The sequence below is a fragment of the Solanum lycopersicum genome, chromosome 10 (assembly GCF_036512215.1).
Source record: "Solanum lycopersicum chromosome 10, SLM_r2.1".
Taxonomy (NCBI): Eukaryota; Viridiplantae; Streptophyta; class Magnoliopsida; order Solanales; family Solanaceae; genus Solanum; species Solanum lycopersicum.
This window is the reverse complement of record NC_090809.1, coordinates 510,495-533,710: the sequence shown is the minus strand read 5'-3', so window position 1 is coordinate 533,710 and position 23,216 is coordinate 510,495. Positions and strand designations below refer to the sequence as shown.

The following is a 23,216-nucleotide window of genomic DNA, read 5'->3' as shown; positions in this document are numbered from 1 at the left end:
ATTAATATACAAAAACTTGTAATTTATACTACTTTTCATATAGTTTAAGAATATCTAATTTTTTTATTTAAAATATCAAATTAATGTAATAATCTAATTTACCTTTGAAAATTAATCAAATCAACATAACAAATAATTCAGGACGAAGGGAGTACTTTATAGTCAAATCATGCTTAAATAATTTTAGTTGAAGATAAGATATAACTAGAGCATGGGCATGCTCGAGGTTAGCATGATAATGTTTTGTTGTTTGCTGATTAAAGACCACGCATTACTGAAATGGAATATTAGGGTATCACACGTAGAACCTTATCGAACTTGTGAAGGAGATTCAAATTTTGAATTAAAGTTTGTTATCATATACCTACAATGTTGATTTTGGTTAACTTTTAATTTTAAAATCACTAGTCTTAATTTTTTAATGCATCTGAGTCTTGTTAAATTTATCTCACACATACTCGCAAGTTATAAAAGGGATAATGTATAAGTTTCCCCTCAATCTACGCTCGAAATTTCAGAAACACATTTATATTATGTTAAGGTTCTATTATTCCCGTGAACTTATTTTATTAGTAATTTTTACCCCTTTTCGACCTACGTGACACTATCTTGTGGGCCCAATGATGATTGACTTTTTTTTTCAAGCTAGTGCGACGTAGGCCGAAAAGGGGTAGAAAATTACTTATAAAATAAGTTCAGGGATAATAAGACCTTAGTATAATATAAGTGTGTCTCTGAAATTTCAAGCGTAGATTGAGGAGGTACTTGTACATTTTCCGGTTATAAAATGTAAAATGAGTCTAAAGAAAGTCTCAACGCTCAAATAGGGGAAATGGGTTCTAAAACTCGAAATGACCGAATGAATTATTACATGCTCCTTGTATTCAATTTTTCCTTCGTTCCAAACTATATCATACCCTTCATAAGTAATAGGGATAATACATATATTGAACCCTAAATTTAGCTTCAAATTTTAGTTTTGACCTTCAATTTCATAATGCACAAACATATACTTTAACTATCCAATTTTTAAATGAATAAACACATGAGTCCTACATGGTACAATACACGTAAGACACCACGTAGGACAAAAAATGACATGTAGGATGTATGTCTATTTATTCAACTTTATACAAGTTTAAGTGTCTATTTGTGCACACCCAAAGTTGAAGGACATAGGTATAATTTAAAATCAAGTTAAAGGATATATTTATGTATTATGCCTAAGTGATACTTTCAACTATACTTTTTCACGTACTATGTACTCTACATCCAAGATATTTTTGTCCCTATAACTCTTTTGTCCATTATATATTATGAAAAGTCGTTGCTGAATCAATTTAGATTTTCATATAGTTTTCATTGTGATTTACAATTACAAAATTATCAATTTAAGTAGAGTTAAAAAAAATTATTTTATTTGATAAAAGATGATCAATATATTGGTGAGTCAAAGTTATAAAAAAAGACTAGGGCGTATGAAATGATTTAGCTAATAAAATATTCAATAATCGCTTGATAATTGCTAATCAGATACGAACTCATCGATAATTTATAAACGGCCTCCAAATTAATCACATAAGCTCTCAATTTGTCCTCAAGGATTTAAAAAGTTTGTTTATGAATATGTCATAGTATACTAAGATATAATTCCACTGAACATTCAAATCAAGTATAATTACCGTTAAATCTAAATCATGAGTGGGATAATTCTTTTTTGCGCGCTTTCTATTAACTCGAGACATAAGTTATCACCTTGACTCTTTCAGCAAAACACACCCAAGACTATTTCCTAAAGCATCACAATATATAATAAAGCTCTCAGATTTCATTGATAAAACCAATGTTAGAGTTGTGGTCAGCTTTAGAGGAAGGATACTTAGACTCTTTGAAGATTAAAAAAGAAAACATTCACATCAAGGCATATATATATATATATATATGAAAAAACCATCTAATTAGACAAACATTTATATCATGTTTACTGTTTTTTTAATAATTTGAAATAACTACATGTTGTCTTATTAATTAACGATTTCATATCATATCAAGTCAGGTATATGTTAGGATCGAAAATAAGTAGGTGTAAACGCGGAAGCTAGCAAAGCAAACCTCAAAAGACCACGAGTAAGAAGACAACGAGAAATATACCAAAAGACACAAAGATTTAACGTGGTTCGGTCAATCGACCTACGTCCACAAAGGAGATGAGCAATCCACTATAAATATGAGAGTACAAAATACAGAGGGAAACAACCTCAACCAATTCACTCAGAATACATGGGAGGTTCACACAAGTGATAACGTATCAAGCTTGTGACCAACAAATTCTCTCTCTAACCAAACTCTCAAAGCCCTTAAGACTACATTGTGAATGCTAATTAAGTTAGAAGGAACATGTCTCTATTTATAGAATCCTAAACCTTTCCCTACAAGAAATCAATCCAAAACCTTTTCCTACAAGGAAAACCTATTTATGGTAAGAAATTTAGGGCAAATAAAACTCAACAGTATATCTAGACACATGTATTTTTACTTCCAGATACACTAAAATAGTGAGAGAGGAGGTAAGCGATAGAAGAAAAGAAGCGTGCAAGATTTCTAGATACGTGTGAATCACACTAGATACATGTATCTGGCTTATCAGATACAGAGAGCGAGGCAAGCGAGATAGGAGAGTTTGAGTGAGGCAATTGATACATACAACTAATTCACTTCGATACAATGTACCTAGAAGAAATAACGCTTAATTCTGAGATACATGTAATTGGACGCGAAAGATCTATGTATCCAAAACCCAAAATAAGATAAGATTCATAATATTCTTACTATCTTAAATCTAAATAATTAGCTCCTAAACTAGTGAAATTTCTCCAATTCACTCTTTATTTATTTTAGGGTCCATTTGGGGCCTAATTTTTGTTTATTGTTGGATGTTTGTTATGTTTATTTTTACTTAATTAAATAATACAAGCCATGTGCTCAATTTTATTTTATTTTTTAAAAAAATATCCTAATCGAACAAGGAGACGTGTCTTAAATAAGCTAAGGACTATGATGTTAAAATGCAATATGTGAAAATATCAACTAAGATTATTAAAGATTATATATATATATATATATATATATATATATATATATCATAAAATGAAGCCAAGGGTATGGTACAAAAAATAATAAGTATCCATCATCAGTAGCTTGTGTCCTGCATCAAAGCATTGCACATGGAAGTTTTTAAATTCTCAGCCTGCAAAAAAATTTCCTTTGTTTCAATAGTGTAGACGTGGAGTCTAGACGAAATATGAGACTTTGTTTTATAAATAATTCCCCATGTTTTTTCTTGTTTGGGACCGGTCGAGAAATTTATCATGTGTCTTGTTTTTCTTGACACAGTCGCGGAGTCAGAATTTTTTAATAAAAAATATTGAAAAAAATAAATATACAAAAAAAATTTAACATGTATTATGTATTAAATTTTTAAATTAAATCAAATTAGATCAACTCAATATTCAAGATTTATAAAAATATATTTCAATATAATCGATTAAAAAATGTATGTCCAAGTATTTGTCAAAATTCATACTATAAGAATTTGGAGAAGAGGAAAAAGAAATTTAATAGATGAAATATATTGAATGATGGAGGGAGGCAAGACTTGGAAGAATGAGAGCCAAATGAAACAATATTAAGTTTGTGATTGAAAATTAAGTTAGGTTTTCAACAACCATTATTGGTTGAATAATATGCTATTAGAAATGACACCAAATCTTGCGTAATATAAATACTTCAATTAGGAAAAAAGAAAAAATTAAACTAAATTTAATTATCCCCCCCAAAAAAATAAAAATTCAAACCACTACTTTTTCTCACTCACCTAGCCAATGAAATTAAGGGTGTATTAGCTATTGAAAAAAATATTTTTCAATTTCGTATATTTGATTGGTCAAAATTTTTCGAAATGTTTATTTTTTTTTGAGAAGAAAGTTTTTTAAAACGAGATAAATAATTTTTTTAACGAAAAAAGAAAAAATATATATTCTGTTAAAAAATAAATTCTTCAAAATGAGATAAATAATTTCTCTAATGAAAGCATGGTATAACGAATTTTATATGATTCAAATTCATTATCTTCACCACCGATGGATGTGGTGTAGCGACGTGGGCTAGTTCTTTCTTGATCTGAGATTTTGAGTTCAAAACCTGAATACAAAAAAAATTAATAATAGAAAATGTTTTCCTCGAATAAAATTTTACACAATATAAATACTTAACATCGAATGAAAAATAAATAAAAATTCATTACCTCCTCCCTAACTAATCAAATTACCAAGCCCAAGTCCACTTTCCCTCTTACTCCCCTAATGTTTTGATAAATTATAAATAAATATAATAATATTTTCTTACTTACAACAAATACTAAAATAAAAAAAAAAATCAACTTTTTTTTAAAATATATTATTCATAAAAAATATCTTTCTTTCTATTAAACACATCCTTAAAAGATCACTCTTTCGAACTACACCAATAAACATATAGCAAAAAAAGGTAACATCAAAGGAAAAAAGATATTTGCCATAAAAGGCAGAAGAATTTCTCTGATTTGTTAATGAGACACGTTTTCTTCTGCTATACACACTCAAATAATAATATTAATATCATCCTGTGTTTAGATTCGTAAATAGAACTCACTAATTTCGATTCAAATTTATTTATACATAAAAATTTATCAATATACAAAAAAATAATCGTACATTAAGATTTCATGAATTAGTTGCACTTAAAACTTGTATAGTTGAAAATAAGTTATCTCGAAACTAATTATTTCAGAATTGTTATCACCCCTAACGTGAATGAACATAACATTATAATTCTGAAATAAGTTTCACGTAATTTTGATAACCAAACATAAAATAAATTCTTTCTAAAACTAATCTCAAAATTAGTTACTTCTCTTATCACGACTTAAAATTTTAAAAATTTTAAATTCTTAATTCGCCTAACCACATTTAACTATTTTTTTTCCCTACAAGTTGTTTCCTTTCCCTATAAATATTATCTTTTTCTGCATTACAAAACAATCGACTGCCTAAGAAGCTTAGTTTATTCTCCATGTAAGTTACCCTTTTTCTTTTCCTTTTTTTTAATTATTTTGGTTTTATTTTTCATGTAGTATTTGTTGATTTGGTAAGTAGAACATATTTTTATTTAGTTATTTATGTCTTTATTCATCTTGAGGTTCGAATTCTTTTACGTTCTAAAAAATCATTTTAATGTGAGTGTTATAAAGAATATCATATTTACAGGCAAATGCAAAATTTTAAAGTTTGGGAAGCAACACTACTTAAATAGTAATATTGTTTTTGGCGTAGCCATGCACACTAGTATTATTATTTAGTTTTTGTTTTTTTTCATTTGAATTATAGCGTATTATTTATTATTGATGATATTTTTATGTGGATTGCTTCTTTAGTAACACAGGCAAATTAAGTGTAAGCTCTATGACCAAGTCTTCAAGCGTACCTCTACAAGCAAACCAAGTAAGAAAAAAATCTTTGCAAATTAATTAGAATAGTTTTAAGTTATCGATATTGATGTTATATGAAATTAGTGTTTTGAATTTTAGTGTGTGACCATCTGATCTATAAGGTTAAACTATTAATAGAGAAAGTGGTTATTTTTAATTATACTACAACACTTCGTTACAAAATTTGGATAATATGCTAACTCTAGCTAGTAGCTAGTGTTGAAGAACAATTAAGTAAATATAAAGCGTTTTTACTATACTAGCTTAAACTTTTAGAAAATATAATTACTTTTATATTTATGTGTATCAAACTTTATACTTCCTTCGTTTCATTTTATATAATAAAGATATTGATTAATAACTTTCTCATATGCTGAATTATTAACTATATATGTTAATAGTGTTTTTTTATGTAATTTTTAAAACACATGCAAATCGGAATTATGATAAAATATTTTGGAGGGATAATTGATTTTATTATTTGAAAAACTAACATTCAACAAAAATGAATCTTTGTATTATACACCCCACCCAACCCCTTCCCCAAATGAAAAGGGAACATGAACATTATTTTTAATTAATAAAATAAACGAGGCTGGAGGCTGGAGGCTGTCAACTTTGATAGAGCATGTGTACCATGATTTGTGATGGAGAATCATAAAAATATAAAAAAATAAAAAAAATCTCGAAGTTAGAATTTTTATTAAAATATATCAAAATATGAAATAGTAAATTAAAAAAAAATCTAAGTAAAATTAATGTATAATAACATACGCAAACAAAAAATCTCTTTTTAAGTAAATATATAATATAATTTTTTTACAATAGAATGTATATAACACTCTAAATTCGTATGGAGCTAGATTTATATCGATTCGATCCAACCTTTGATTGGAATGTCTCAAAATATCTATGAAATAATTAATTTAAAAAATTAAAATCTTAACTCTATGAAGTTCAAATCCTGATTTTACACGCATTTGTCTAATTATCGACCTTAGGATCTTTGACCAATTAAATACACATGCAATATTTCAATTTTTAAATGCCAATGGGACCCCAATTGTCGTTGTTTGGGTGCACAAGGCTCTTTTGCTCCTTCACCACCTCCCTCCTAATTATAGGACACACATATTTCTTTATGTCCAAATGCCATTTAAATTGTCCTGACCAAAAAACATAATATCACAAATTCAAGAAACATAGTGTTTGATTCTCTTTTCTTCCTAATATACTCAAATGATATATCACCATATTCTACAACATAATTTTGGTCATATTTCGAAAACAAGTATAGGTGCCAATTACAAATTTTTAAATAAGCCTTAAGTAGAGTTCAGATTCGATTAAATGTGTAGTAAAAAAATTAGAAAGACTTTTGAATATAATAATAATCTTAGATTAAAAACTTGTGTAATTAATCAAAATATCATTTTATTCTTATAATCTTAAACAATTTACGTAGAATACTAGATAGAAGTTACCAAATATAGAAATACATATTCACTTTGAAATAAACTTGTAAAAAAAAATAAGACACTTAAATCAGAACACAAAAATTAGTATATATGCATACATATACCCTACGGGGACATCCTATAAAATTTGAACGGTACAAAGAAACATTATCCCTGCAAAAGAATGACACGCGTAAATCAAAAAGCCAATTCAATGTATGTATACATAAACATTTACTTTACTTTTTTTTTTCCCTTAGCTATATAATGTAATTTTCAAGCGAAAGTAGACAAGAGAGGCACCACAAAAAATGCTATATATATTCTACATTTTTCTGGTGAATTTCATGTGATGTTATCTGACACCACATTTCTTTTCAGACCATAAGCATGGAAGAATCACCTGATCCTCCATTTGTGGAGACATACAAAAATCTTATTGATACCAATATAGTCGATGATGAACACATTGACCTATTCATGGTGGAAGAATGCGAGTTGCCTTTGATAAATCTTCATCAACTTAACTATGGAAACAAATTCGAGAGAGAAGAATGCAAGAAGAAGATAGCCAAGGCATCGCGAGAATGGGGTTTTTTCCAAGTGGTGAACCATGGAGTTTCACCTAATATTTTGGGACAAATGAGGACGGAGCAAGTCAAGCTTTTCAAGAAAACGTTCAATGAAAAGATAAATATTGATAAAAGTCTTAATTTCTCCGAAGGAAGTTACCGTTGGGGAACGCCAACGGCGACTTGCCTTCGGCAGATTTCATGGTCGGAAGCTTTTCATGTACCTCTCTCAGATGTTTCAAAGGGTTTCAGCAGCCTCAGGTACATATTTTAGTTATATGTATGTTTTTATTTATGATTAATTAATATATTTGTCATATGGTCTTCTTTTTCTTCGATGCACTAGAAAAGGAGAAAAAACAGACATGTCTCAGTAAAATTTATGACTTAAAGTTAAATTAAATTATATTATAATGGATTTTTTTTGAATTTTTTCTTTAATATATTTTAGCGATGTGACGAACTAAGATATTGTTATATCTTCGTCATCTAGTCTTCCTTTTTGTCCTTCTCTTGGAGAGAAAACAAAAGTGTCATAGTAAAATTTATGGATTTAAGTTAAATTATGTTATAGTTAAGAAAAAATTATTTTTCTCTTTTAGGTTAAAAATGCAACTAAATATTGAATAGTTCTGAAGGGTTGACTAAATACTGATCTTATGCCTCCTTTTTTATTTTTCATTCAATTTCTGTTATTCTATTTGAAGGTCGATAAAAATTTATATTTCCCTCGAAATAGGAGTAAACATTTCCTAACATATGTGAGTATGTATCTAGGAGATATCTGTTTAAAAATGAAGTAGTATCTATTATTTTATTATAATTTTTGTTGATATAATAAACGTTTTTGAGCGCTGCCGACGGCTAGTCCTTATTAGGCAAGAAGCTATTATTCCGTTTGCAATAAATTTTAAACATATGGAAAATAAATAAACTATACAAATAAAATATGAAGAAACATGATTTTATTAATCAAGATAGATTGGGGTACAATTCTGTTGATCTCATGATTCGAGGACCGTTAGTGACGTATTTCTCAAACTAGGATGATTTAGATTTTGACCTCAACCATTAATTTGTGGAGTATTCAAGATCTTGATCTCTTTATGGAATTTTCAAGTTGCCTTTTAAGAGAATTTAATACCCTTTATATAGGCATAAACTAGGGTTTAGGGTTGAGTAGCCTCCAAGAATCATAGTCTGAATTAAACACAATTTGTAGAGTCTCAATTCGAATCGAACACATCTTCTAAAGTTCCATAAAATTTCAATGTGTACGCACAGTGGAAGTATATGATAAATTGACAGGCTTGTTGATAATGATGGTTCATTTTTTGTGACTTGTGGGGTTGTTTATTTGATGATCCAGTACTTTTTAATGAGATGAGTGTCCTAAAAAGTGAAAAGTGTATTAATTTTAGGAAAAAATAATGTGTGTTTCATGCATTTGGCATTTCTTTAGGAGGAGATGTCTTAATCCTTATCCTCATGACTTTGGAGTTTGGACAAGGGCAGTCAACCTAAAACAAAAATGCAAAAAGTTAACCCTGGACCACCCTTACCTAATATTAATGAGGTTGTTTGATCATCGATGAGATAAGGAATAATAATTTTTGAAAAATATTATATATTAAAAATAATAGAATTGGCTATTTCATATAGAAGATAGGATAAATTATTTCATGAAAGATTATTTGAACGTCGACTGAATAAGAAAAGAGTAACAATTTTTGAAAATTATTCTTAATTAAAATAATAGAATTGGCTATTTCATATAGACTATGAGGTTGTTTGGACGTCAATGATATAAGAAATAATGATTTTAGACATCAATGGGATAAGAAAAAATAGGATCGGTTATTTTATATAAAGATAAGATAAATAATCTCATAAAATATTAATTGGCTATTTTATAACGAATAAGAATTTTTGGAAACTTCTTTGTATTAAAATAATAGAATTGACTATTTCATATAGGATAGATAATCTCTATGACACATTTCAATTCGTTGTTTATCATCCCAATAACCAAACAATGCTGCACCGCTAATAACATGTAACATTTTTACATTTTAAAAAGGTAGTTATCCGTATATATAATTTTTTGAATGATCTGATAATTGATTTAATTTTTTTATTTTATTTTTTTGGATGAATTCAGCTTTACCATGGAAGAATTTGCAATAACATTATCTGAATTAGCACAAGAATTAGCAAGATTATTAGCAGAAGAATTGGGAGATTATTATAATTATAAGTTGGATTATTTTAAAGAAACATGTTTGTCAAGTACTTGTTACCTAAGAATGAATAGATATCCAGCATGCCCTATTTCACCACAACTCTTTGGATTAATGCCACATACTGATAGTGACTTCCTCACAATATTGCATCAAGATGAGATTGGAGGCTTGCAATTATTTAGAGATGGCAAATGGATATCTGTTAAGCCTAATCCTGAAGCACTTATCATTAATATTGGAGATTTATTCCAGGTATTTCAATCGTTTTCCTATACTATATCCTCTATAATAACATTTCACTGTAATCATCTAATTTCATTTGTAAACACTTTTTTTTCACGTTAGCTTATACTATATATCTTCGCCATAACAATATTTTGCTATAACAGCCAAAAAAATATTTGCGCAAACGAGGTTGACTTCTTATTTTGCTCTAAATGTGATTATTTATAGCCACAAAAATTTCGAAAGTTTGTTTTTGACTATTGACTCTCTTAATTATATTTTCGGTCACATAAATTGAAACAATAAGAGTGCTTAAGTGTTTATAACTTTTATGGGGTTGAATATGTTCTCTTATTTTTTTAGAAATTAATGAAAAAAGTGTCATATGATGCAGGCATGGAGCAATGGTGTTTATAGAAGTGTTGAACATAGAGTTGTGACAAATAAATTTAAAGAGAGATTTTCAACAGCATTTTTCTTATGTCCCTCTTATGACACAGAAATACTTAGTTGTGTTGAACCTTGTCTTTATAAAAAATTTACATTTAGAGAATTCAGACAACAAGTCCAAGAGGATGTCAACAGTTTTGGTTATAAAATAGGTCTTCCTAGGTTTCTTCTATCAACCAACTAAACACACACAAGTTAAATTACGGGAGATTTGGTTTTGTAGCCGTTATAAATTTATTTTTAGTTTTATTGTCTTTTTTATGAGATATATTTAATTTTACAAGTAAGAGATCTAAAAATGTCATTTCTTCTGTTCAATTGTAAGTGATCATAAGAGATCATTTCCATTATGTTACAACTTTAATTAAATAGTTAAAAAGGCCAAGAGCCTTAAATCATCGATTCTGAAGACCGATTATTCCATTGTGAATCTAGTAGCTATTAGATTTTTAACCTCAAATCATTGATTTTTGAAGTATAAAATTGGGAAATTTGTCTCGACTTCTAGATATGTGTAATTTGAGAGTCTGAAGATTGATTTAAATTCAAAATGAAAAGTCATTCGCATATATTTGAAATCCTTAGCTATTAGGGTAACCCTATTATAAAATTGAATTCATGATTTTTAACACATGACAAAACAATGCAACATCTACACACTCTTAAATCAAAATTGAAACAGTAATTAATCCCATGGACTTACCCAACATTCCTCAGGCTTTACTTTATATCTCTCAATATCTTCGCAATAATCATAAGTGACTAAATTTCTTTGCACCCAAGCATAGTCCAATTTTTGATCACTTGAAAGGTGCCAAGAATTATATTGATCCCACCAATTTTGAGTAGTTGTTGAAACACAAGAAGGGAAAGGATCTTCCCATTGACAAGCATCAACATTGAAATCCATATATGTTGATACAAATGGTGCATTTTTCCAGTCTGTTTTCTCTAACCCGCCCCGAGTAGCCCAATCATCCGCGTTCCATATGCTCGAAAATAAGTACATTGGCTTCTCGTTAGGGAAGAAATTGTTCGTGTAATTCGCGTTTCTGTATACTCTTATTGGAACCTTATCTACGAAAAATCTGCACATACAACAAATAAATACATACAAAGATGAACAGAATGCATCAAAATAACCTTTAATCTGATTTATGATCGTAAATATATCAGGTGAAAAGTCGGAATGTGAAGAAAAAAAAATCTTTTTTAAAATGGAGTAAAAAGAAAAATAAGAGTGACAAATTGAAATGGCTGACATTTATACATTTAAATCTATTTCCTTTTGCTTGAAAGTTAAGAGTTGACTAATTTAAAAGTTATAATATTTTTACCAGTGCACCCCAATTTCTAAGAAGGTAGTACTAGGTGTAATAGTATTATTTATTCATTTGACTTATAAAAACAGATCTCTACCCTAATAAATTAAGTACAACCATGAAATGTTTTAAAAGTGGAATCTCCGTATCTACATGTCTGATACTCGCATTGAAATTTGTTACAAGTTGAAGTCACATGAGTGCAAGTGGTTCATCTAAACCTCATTCCCCCAAAACATATATTTTATAATGTAATGTTAAAATTACTTTTTAGATAAACATATTAGATGTTGAATCCTCTCGACTTTTTATGTGTTCATTCTTAATACTTTGAATTATATATGTAAAATTACAGACTCTGCTACTAATCAAACTAATTCAAATTTAAAATCGAAAGAGATGCTTACACAATTTGATGAGAATTCCAAAGAATGGAATATGTATGGAAGTCTTGAGTAGGGTCAAACCATAAAACATGCCTCATCTCACGCCCACCAGTACCATTTTTATACACATTTGTCTGAATAAGATATGGTTCCCCTGTCCTATTCCCCAAGAACTCAAAGTCTAGCTCATCTCTAGTTGGCCCTGCCCCATCTTCTGTGCACATCTGACGAATTTAAGATATAAATTTTATGAGTCCTAACACCTAAAAATTTAGGTAGACTAAATTCTTGTAGTTGAAACTTGAGATAGTAAGGAACTTCAAAAATAGATTAATCACAAGAAATTTTTTTATATGATCAATGTATATATATAACTAAATTAAGTTATGCATGACATATATATTCAAAATGTCGCAACTTACATAATAAGCTGTAACAACACCAGCTGAGTCACCTCCTACCAATTTCAATTTCATGCTAAACCAACCAAATCTATATCTCTGTCTGGTCATAAATCCACAACCTATAAGAAGAAAAAGTACTTTATGGTTTCAAATGTCAAAAATAAATGAAAAAATAATAAGCACTATATGTTTTTTCATAACATATCTATCTAGACAAATAACGTATGTTGTTATAAAGAAATTTGACTGTACGTAACGTACTTACCTGCTTTGTTATCTAATGATAGGTACCAGATCTGTCCATCTTCAGAAGTCTTGAAGTGAGAGTCAGGACAATCACTTTTACTAAAGTTGTCTTCAAATGAACATTTAATTTCAGAGCATAGCATAGCAATTACAACTCCAATTAAGAGGAGATTAGCCATTGAACAATTTTTTTTCTCCTTTTTTGTTTTCTTCAATTGAAATTCTTCTTGGAAGAGTAATTATAACTGAGGATTCTTGGCTAATAAATGGTCCTTTTCACTCATATTAATGGCAAAGTGTGGAAATAAAATATTTTATGTTTGTTTAACATCTTTAATAAACCAAAGGTTGTTTTTTAATGCTTAAGACTCATGTTACTATATTTGATATTTATGATTGTCTTTTATATTTATTTTTGTAAGCTTATATGACGAGAAGCAACATTCCTTCTTTAAAAAAAAATAATTTCGAATAAGTAAGATTCTGGCCCTTATAAAACAAAGATGGTTAAATATGTGATATTATTGATGTAACATTTAAAATTTTGTAATTTAAAAATAAATTAGAGTTATTTGTGGTTATAAAACATTTTGCTAAATATAAAAAAAAATAAAAAAAGTTGTTTCGAATTAGAAAAGGTAGCATTCCTTTAGAAATAGATTAAAAAGGAAGGAATGCAACATAACTTGATAAGAGGAGTTAAGTACTCCACACTTTATTTTGTTTGTATAATTTTTAATAGATACAAATTTTAAAAAGATTATATAACATATTAAAATATTATTTAATTTTACAATTTTAAATATTTTAAATATAAAGTTAGAACTAAAAAAATAATTTTTTAAAGTAAAATAAAGCGAAAAATAAGAGAAATAAATTGAAACGAATGAATGGAGTAATATGTTCACTCGTTTATAAAAAAGAAAAATTAGAAAAAATAAATGACAAGTTGTAAGAAAGTCAGCACTAAGATGCCTTCTTTAAATGAACATGACTGCATTAGATTAGTGTTTAGTTTTTATAATATAAACTTCTCGATTTAACAACTGGATTTTGCTAAGGTAAATAATTACTCATTAATTTATTCATATTTTCCCCTCAATTTTAAAATATTATTCATATTTATCCTTGTCATATTTTTTAGCCGCGTCTATTATTGTCTTTGGGGATTATATTTGCCTTCATAATTATGTTTTGTTTAAATATGTTCCTTTTCGATTTTGTCCCAGAAGAATCTCTTTTATAATTTGATTAATAGATTTGGAAATTTCTATTATACAGATTATTAGAAATATAAGTACTAATTACAACATGAAATGTTTTGATAACAAAAAGACAGTTTGGCCGAGTGGTCTAAGGCGCCAGATTTAGGCTCTGGTCCGAAAGGGCGTGGGTTCAAATCCCACAGCTGTCAATTTTATTCATGATAATTTTCATTTTTCGAAAAATTAAATTAGTTAGATATCGTCAATCTTTATTCTTTGAAAAACTTATTTTAGTTAATCGCCAATTTTCATTCTTCAAAAAAATTGAATTAGTAGCTCTTCCTTCATTTGTATCTCGAACAGACAAAATCACCATATATATTAATACCATTAATTATATTCATGATAAGTTCTTCAAAAATTAGTTTAATCGTCAACACTCTTGAACCCCAATCCGAATATTATCTAAGTACTAAATTTACTATATTATAATCTTTCAAATCATAATAAACGATAAATATATAAAATGAATGGGATAGTTTTTTTAAGTTACATGATATTATTTACATCATTTGTAAAACAAGAAGGTATATATATATATGGATTGTTTGCTTTCTAACAAAAGGTATTAGAGGTATATTTTCCTTTTTAAAAAATGGCATATGGGAGTGTCAAAAAAAGTCATAAGTGGGATTATTAAAAAAACAACACAATATAAAATTTATGGAGAGGAATATTTCTAAAACATTAGTTTTGTATTTAAATGTTCTTTGTAAAGTTTACCTCCCAACCTTTCTTTTTTAGTGGTTGGCCACATCTCTCATTTCTCTTTTTCTTTTTCTTTATCTCTTTCTTTTCCTCCTCTCTATCTCCCTCCTTTGAATATCTATACAAAACTATCCATTCAACAATAGAAAATAACACCATTAATTGTTTTCATTCAACTCTGACATTTTGTTTATTTATTTATTTATATTTAATGGATCAACTAGTTTGATTTTTCTTTTTTCTTCATGAATGCTTATCACATTTATATATCAAAATCATTAGGAAGAAGGTAATGGAAAATGCAAGGCCAAGGGAAGGAGAATTAGCTTTCTTTTTTTCTTTCACATTTTCGTGTATGGTATCACCGTCGCTTTAATAAGGTACTATACTATTATTCAGAATTCAGAGACAGATTCAGAATTTGACTTTTGGAATAAAGGTTCAATTGAACATGTTCTTGGTTAGGCAAGGGAATGATTGAAACCTTTCTTTTTTTCTTCTATTTTTTTTTAATTGTATCATTTTTATAATATTTTCCATGTGTTTGCCTTTTAGGTTAGGCTAGGGAATGATTTATTGACATTTTATGACCACAGGTTTTTTGACTTGGATTTTGTAGTTTCTTCCATGGGAAACAAGATGAAGGGGATCATCAAAGGATTCAAATATATGTTTAATAATTTTGGTATTGCCTAAAGATTTTATCTTTTGAGGTTTATGTTGCGTAAGCTTTTCAAATTGTTATCGAACACGTATAGGATTTTTTAAATGTACAATACGATTTGATTTAACACGTATTTAATAACATTTTTTAACAATTCGAATAAAGTAGAGACATGTATGATGATGGTGAAAATTGATTTGTAGCTGTGAAGGAGAGGGAGTTGGAAATTGGATGTCCAACTGATGTTAAACATGTGGCACATATTGGTTGGGATGGCCAATCTGGCAATGCACCAAGTTGGGTATGTTCTCATTTTCTCAGTCATGTTAATTTGGTCCACAAATTCATCATTTTGTACTAAACCTTTGTTTAGTGTCCTATACATGTTTGTTGAGGGAAAAAATAATTAATCCTTTATATAGTTTTAGATAATTGATATTGAAGAACACACGCGTAAAGCTAGCTTTTACGATTGAGCTAATCTGATATTTATTTTCTTTAACAAAGTTTTGCCATGCCTAACAAATTGTTATTTTAGATGAATCAATTCAAGAAAGGGCCTGATTTTGCAGCAGCTTCTATTGGTATTAATTCTGGTTCTTCCCCTTCTCCATGGACTTCTCAAGGTAATCATTGCTATTAAGAAAATGTTTTTTTCCCCTTAATTATTGATCAAAATGTGCCTTAAAACAAAACTTAAAGATTAAACAGAATATTTGATATGTTGGCTTCAATCACATGTGTAGTGTCCTAATCAGACAATGGCAACTAGGGTTTCCACACTGGTCTAGATGTTGTCCTATTTTATGTTTGTATTATTGTTGGGAGAAATATACAAATTCAACCGGTGATATTTTTTCCTTTTTAGTTAATTTGAGAAAAAAAAATATGATAATATATTTTGTACGTCTCAAAAATAATGTCACCTTAAAAAAATTTGTTCCAAAATAAGCACCACCTTAGAAATTCAAAGATAAAAAATTAGTACTATAAATTTTCAAACTTTATTAATAGTGTTGAATATTTAAAAAACATTTATTAAATAGACATAATTTAGTAAACTACACATTATATATATTGATTTCTTAATAAACGTAATTTCTATATACTTTTCCTCAAGACGGGGAAATATTTTGGCCCATCCTTCACGAGATGTCTAAATAGGCCCTAGAAAGGGACAATTTTTCTATTGTCCAAAATCAAATTATTGGATGGTAGGCTATATATTGGCTTATTTTATGTGGTGCCCTCTAAAGTAGTAATTATTTTATGTGGCATCTTATAATACAATACAAATATTGAGTAATTTTTTCTATTAAAATTAAAGGCAAATAAATAAATCACTTAATCTTATTAACATTATATGTACTTAGCACCTCTTTGAATGTTTTATCAAGATATTTAATTAGACCTCAATTTGAATAAACTATATATGTCAAGATCAAAATGCCATTAACCAATAGTATGAGCTCTTATCTTGATCAAGCTTTTTGATTAGTTCACTTGGAAGTCAAGTTAACTTATATACACACACTTTCATTGAATTTCAACATGTTGTATTTATGTTACTTGTATTATTTTTTAGGTTAATAGTTCCATTTATATAAATTGTTACATGTAATTGGTTTTCAAAGGACTTGATGGTATAAGAATCTCTTTAGCTATTAGTATCCAAAAGCTAAAACTCAATACTTTTTTTTTCATTGGTTGTTTGTTTGAAAGGAGTTGGAGAATCAAATGAAGCACAATCGACATCTGAGACTAACAAGGACAATCAGACTAATAAGGAGGTTAATGTTAAGAAGCAAAGAAGGAGGAAGTCCTCACCAAAATCTAGTTCATCATCAAGGGCATCGAAATCCAAGGCTAAATTTGTAAAAGAACAATCCAAACCAACAAATATAGAAGTGGCTTAATGTTAGAACCAAAAACAAAAATGAATCTTGATTTTTCCTATCAAAGTTTTTTTGAGAATTCTCATGACGTTGATCAAACTCTGAAAAGGCATTGATGAGAACGAGAAGGAGGGATAGAAAATCGCGTAAATCGTCCTAAAAGGGATACATAATGTTGTAAATGTAATTGAGAAATACAAAAAAAGGGGCTAGAAATGTGAAACAAAAAATGTAGAGACATGCTTTGGGGGGGAAATGTAGAATCAAAATGATAAATGGATCTTGTTACTAACTTATTTTCATATGTTGTAAATCAATCGATTTTGTATGTGGAAGAAAATCCCATCACATAAATAAGGCCCTTTAAATATGATGGGCTAGAATGGGTCAGCCTACTATTTGTGTGGGCCTTAAATGGTTATCCCAATACAATTTTTGAGAGGGCCGTGGGTTCAACTGCGTGAATTGTTTTGGGTGAGTAATATATCAAAAAAACCGAAATATCAACAGAATTTTATATCTAAAAAATTTGAGAGGAGATTTGAGTTTGGATGGCCATTGAAGAGCTTCTAAGCTCAAATTTTAGATCTTGTCGCGATCGTGATTGTTTAAAGTGAATAATATGTCAAAAGAATTGAAATACTGAGAGGAACTTATTTTAAAATTTGGATTTGTGTTCATAGGAGATTCGTGCTAGTCGAGATGAAAAAATGTTGCTTCGTTGAGGAAGATAAAATGTTGTATGTATACATTTATGCAAGATATCCATCACATAAAAGGCTAGATTAGACCGACTTAGCAGGTCACATCCATATTTTATTATTTATAATTATTTCTTCAAACAGACATGTATTTTTTAAACTAATTATCTAAACAATATATATCTACTAAGTATCCATATAAAAATCTCATAATCAAGTTTGTACTGATTTTTTGATTTATAATTTGTTTGCATCAAAGTTATTGTTGGTTCCCTTTTCATGTTAATTCATTCATTAATTTCCTTTGAAAATTATTTTTTAGTTATTGGTTGGAAAAAAAAAGATTCATAAGTTGAAACGAATAAGAGCCTATTAATTGTGGAAAATCCCGTGAATGGGTGAAATTAAATTCTGATTGTCTTAAATAACAAAGACAACATAACAAAATTAAATTCCAATTTAAATATAGGCAAGTACCTTTCCATATAATAATTAATACACTATACCCCCAATTCCTCTTGTTGGGAATACAGTCCAGCTGGTTTTCTGCCCCCACACTTTTTATTTACCATCATTGTTCCGATTATCGTATTATTTATTGTTGTTATTATTTTTATTTCTATCAATTTTCAATATGATTTCTTTGCTAATGTATTCTCTTATACATGTTTTGATATGCTTTTTACTTTAAATTGAGAGTTAATCAAAAATTGTTTTTTCCTTAACCAGGATAGCATTGTATATACACTATTCTTTCAAGACTTCTCTTAGTTTTGAGATTTCATTAAATGTACTATTATTGTTAGTATATTTTCAAGCAACTTATATAAGTGGCTGGGAGGGAGAAGTGGACCCTGTGTTGCACGTATACTTGGTGACTTCAAAAAAGAAATTATATATATACATTATTATGTGGCTGATACAAGCTAAAAAATTTATTTGCGAGATTTAGATTCGAATCTAGCTATATCTCTTTTCTAATACTTATCTATACTAATGTTTATAATATATAATAATATTGACATGTTAAAAATGTTATATTAAGAATGATCGATGACGTAACAATTAATTAAAGAGAATGTGTTGTATTTATTTGTTTGGAACAAATAGTAATTGTAATAATCGATTTTTTTAAATTAAAGGAAACTCTGTTATAAGATCGATTTATATTTACCTACAATATAATTTTATATTATCAATTTATATATGTTCTTTATATTATAAATGTGGTTCAAATTTGGTTAAATTTATTTCCATTGCGTGCTGAGGCACTTTCTTGTCCTCATTAGTCATTAGGCAAAGACTGAGAACTTTTTAATTGCTTCAAGAATGGAAATAATAGATTGTCTTTTAACTTTTAAAATAATAATAATTTGATATGATTAATTTTTAAAATTATTATAAATAAATTTTATGTGTATTGAAAATTGAGCACTATTAAGAAGAAGTCATTTTTTAATTAATAGAAACACATAGTTGTCTTTGAAGTGTTAAAGTGAAACTTATTTTGAAAAAATTGTTATATTTACTAAAGCAATACTATATTTTAGGACGGAGAAAATATTAAATAAGTTGTCTCTATTAATTAAATGTTTCTTGAAAAATTAAATATGCAAATATATATAGATAGATAGATGAAAGTAACTATTGGTTATTGCCTTAATTTTTTAAGTGACGATTTTGAGACAAATATATATTTTTTACGAAAATGATATTTATTTTGAAAAATAATAATAATAATAACAAAAAATAGTTTTTTTTTTTGTTACACTCACATTTGATTGAAATCCAGTTTGCCACACCTTGTTGTGGTCCTCAAATAAATGGCTTATATTTTCAGTTGTCACCAAAATTGACTTTTAAGGACACATTAATTTGATCTTCTCACAAAGCCTTAATATCTAAACCATACCCTTTAATTATGGCTTAATTTTTTCTCAATGATTTTCATAAATGCTCCTACCAAATAAATATACATGGCTATGAATATACTTTGATTCAAAAGAAAACACAGAGCTATATCTTTTAAAAATTAAAGCAATAATTGTGGAATAAAGTAAGAAGATACACAAGAATAATTTGTATAATAGATACTTAGATTGTTCCACCATTAAGTACATCAATTAAAGCTGATTTTTTAAAAATATTTTAATTTACCTTTATTGAAAAAGGATTAACATAATCGATAATTTTTGAATAAATTATTAGAGTGGGAGTTCCAATTAGCAATTAAATATAAAAGTTGAAATAAACATTATTTTAGTAGGTAATTATTTATTATATCGTTAATATTATCTATTGAAGATATACATAAATTAATATGAGTATTATAAAAAAAAATATACATTATTGAGATCAAATTTTAAGAGACGGAGATAATGAATTTCATAGTAATATTTTGTCTTGCGTGTAAGTTGTTCCATTTTTTCCAACGATAGAATATTAAAAATGATATCATATGTTTGATTTGGGACCATAACCTTATATATTTACTCCTATAACACAAGTTGTATTTCATAGTCTAGTCCATCATTAAGTTAGAATTAATTTAATGAACTTTAAGCCTTAGAAGATCATTATTAGTATTGATCGATCTTCTAGCGATAACATAACAACCAACATACAATTATTATTGATAATAACATGTGTGTCCCATAAATATTTCTAAAATTCTCTTACTAGAACTAAGAGAACCTCTTTTTCACCTTCTTAAAAAATGTTCTCATCATTTAGGAAAAGACTATTACTATCAACTTTTAATAGTTTGTTAGTATTAATGTGTAAGAGAAGTCAATTTTTTCTAACACTATTAAGAACTCACTAAATGATCACTCAAGATTATAACAATATGTATTGATGATCAGAAATCTTGATTTTTTAATTTAGTTATTGGTGGATTCTAAAAGTGTGAACAAAAAATGAAGGGTTGCGATTCTCTTAAAGGATCGTGACTTTTATGAAAAACTGTGTCTTTTCTAAAGGGTTATGACCGTCTGAAAGGTTGTGCCTTTTCCAAAGGAGTGTGATCTTTGTGAAAAGTTGTCTTGATTTCAAAGACTTGCGACCTTTATCCTTTGTTGGCTATAAATAGAGAGGTTTTCTCTAATTTTTTTGCATCAAATTTTTCCCTTTTCTTGTATACATTTTTTACAAGACAAAATCGATCAATCGTGTCTGTGTGTGTGATTCGTTGCTGTCATTTTGAGTTTGTTGAAATTATCGAAGTTTGAGATACTGCTATTTCTTTAATGGTTAATCCGTTTTATCGTGGGAGAAATTAATCTGCAACCTCGGGTACTTGATGAGATTAAATTTTTTAACGACACAATAATTTCTATGAACTCGGATAATTTTTTATGTTTTTCTTTTCAGCCTTGATTTTTTCTGATTTGCTAATCTGAATACAGAAGATAACAATTATTTAAGTAAACGGTTGTTTTTTTAAATTTTCAATAATTGTAAGTACAAAATTAATAATTTCTCTTCAATTCAAGTCTTCCTTCGCGAAGACAAGAAATAAACTACAAAAGTAAGCAATCAATATTCATTAATGAAAAATTCTTGTTATTAATGTTCTTAAGTGAAACGTGATCTATGATGAAAAAAATAGGATGATTTTTTTAGATGGCTAACTAAACTATGAGTTTTTTTCATCAAAGTTATTTAATTATATTCCCTTATTCTTAATTACTTGTCTATTTGTTAATTGATACACCTATTAAGAAAATAATTATTAACATTGTGATTTACCTTTTAACTCATTAATTATGCAGTGGATAAATTAAAAATTTAAAACTTTTAAGAAGTGCTATCTTTTTCAAAGTAATTAATTGAGGGTTAATAAGTTAAAAAATATTTATCCTTTTTTGATTTGTCAAAACGGACAAGTAATTAGATACAATTATAAAAGAAAAAAATAGACAAGTAATTAGGAAAAAAGAGAAAAAAATTTTAATTCGAAAATTACATAACTTTGCCTTTACTAACATAAAAAAGATTAACTTTCGATGGATAATTCCTTTTTGCTATTTTTTAAAAATCTAATAATACAAAATCAATTAAAAAAGATTAACCATACCCGACCCAAATTCAAAACCCGAATTTGATGGGTAATAATCTTTTACTCTTTTATTTTGTTTTAGTTAAATAAAGTAAGAAATTATTAGGAACCTATAATTTGGGTTTTAGATTGGATTTGATTGGTCACTTTTTTTTTTTTTGAAAAAAAATTGAATTTGTATTATTTGATCAAAATTAGAAAATACTAAAATAAAATTACCTATCAAAAATGGATTTTCGTCATATGTAATTTATACTTTTTATATTAGGTAGTAAGACAATTTTTTTATGTTGTATAACATATATGCATGATTTCACTACATTATATAATTTTTTTAAAGTATGGCTATAAATAGTAAGGGCATGTTTGATATTGCAATAAAAAATTAACGCTCTTTAAAATACCATTTTAAAAAAGTAATTTCGAAAAAAAATAATTTATATTTAACTAGTTCATTTAAATAAAGCTTTTGAAGATCATATTGTATTTGAGTAATCTTTTTAAAAAATATTTGTGAGAGTCCAATTATGTAGAAGACAAACATCTATGTATTTCAAATATTAAGATTATTTTAAAGTGAATTATTTTAATTATCTATTATAAATGTTAAATTTTTACTTTTATTAAACAAAAATGTACCTATTCAAATATTCAATCAATGTTACACATAAGAAATAAATTAATAATTTAAATATAACTAGAAATGTCAAGTGAAATAATTAAAAAATTCACCAAAAAAATAAATAAATATAAGGTACTACCATAAGATGGCAAAATTATTTTTTTGCACTATGCCCTTGTCAAGTAACAGAATTTTTTAATTTTTTCTAATATTAGAAAAGTTGCTTCTGCCTCCAATCAAAAGAGTTTTACTGATTAACTCAATACTTTAATTTTTTCTAGAAATTACTTTTATCTCAACATAATTAAGTATTTTTTTCTTCCTATTAATAGCATTATCAAACAGACTCTAGTTTATAAATCGAAATCACTAATTCAAATAATTTTTCCATGATGAAATAGCTAGAAATTTTAGAGGCTCGAATCCAGTTAGATGTGAGCTGTAACTTGTAAGGTGTCTGCTTTAGGAATTA

At 27.7% G+C, this 23,216-nt stretch overlaps 3 protein-coding genes and 1 non-coding gene across 6 annotated transcripts; 3 read left to right on the top strand and 1 right to left on the bottom strand.

Annotated features, from left to right (window-relative positions):
- Nucleotides 1-5,059: 5,059 nt before the first annotated feature.
- On the top strand, nt 5,060-10,873 carry LOC101255340 (gibberellin 2-beta-dioxygenase 8). 2 transcript variants are annotated; one of them, XM_004248346.5, is made up of 5 exons: nt 5,060-5,111; nt 5,471-5,537; nt 7,363-7,814; nt 9,715-10,048; nt 10,416-10,873. In XM_004248346.5, exons 2-5 carry the CDS (start codon nt 5,499-5,501, stop codon nt 10,653-10,655), a joined length of 1,065 nt encoding a protein of 354 aa, XP_004248394.3. In that variant the 5' UTR covers nt 5,060-5,111; nt 5,471-5,498; the 3' UTR covers nt 10,656-10,873. The 2 variants fall into 2 exon arrangements, with proteins under 2 accessions (XP_004248394.3, XP_019071408.2); XM_019215863.3 differs by lacking the exons at nt 5,060-5,111; nt 5,471-5,537 and adding an exon at nt 7,078-7,197.
- A 136-nt stretch (nt 10,874-11,009) lies between these two features.
- Nucleotides 11,010-13,202, bottom strand: LOC101245700 (probable xyloglucan endotransglucosylase/hydrolase protein 8). Its single transcript, XM_004248462.5, has 4 exons — nt 12,849-13,202; nt 12,602-12,702; nt 12,201-12,403; nt 11,010-11,559 (listed from the first exon to the last, which is right to left on the bottom strand). Exons 1-4 carry the CDS (start codon nt 13,006-13,008, stop codon nt 11,157-11,159), a joined length of 867 nt encoding a protein of 288 aa, XP_004248510.2. The 5' UTR covers nt 13,009-13,202; the 3' UTR covers nt 11,010-11,156.
- A 961-nt stretch (nt 13,203-14,163) lies between these two features.
- TRNAL-UAG (transfer RNA leucine (anticodon UAG)) lies at nt 14,164-14,243 on the top strand. The gene has a single exon. It is a non-coding gene; the product is annotated as a tRNA-Leu (tRNA).
- Nucleotides 14,244-14,661: 418 nt separating this feature from the next.
- LOC101255634 (CRIB domain-containing protein RIC10) lies at nt 14,662-17,440 on the top strand. Of its 2 annotated transcripts, none has more exons than XM_004248347.5 (5): nt 14,662-15,182; nt 15,422-15,487; nt 15,670-15,767; nt 16,005-16,092; nt 17,189-17,440. In XM_004248347.5, exons 2-5 carry the CDS (start codon nt 15,430-15,432, stop codon nt 17,380-17,382), a joined length of 438 nt encoding a protein of 145 aa, XP_004248395.1. In that variant the 5' UTR covers nt 14,662-15,182; nt 15,422-15,429; the 3' UTR covers nt 17,383-17,440. The 2 variants fall into 2 exon arrangements, with proteins under 2 accessions (XP_004248395.1, XP_004248396.1); XM_004248348.5 differs by having other exon boundaries at nt 14,781-15,182; nt 15,399-15,487.
- The last annotated feature ends 5,776 nt before the right edge of the window (nt 17,441-23,216 follow it).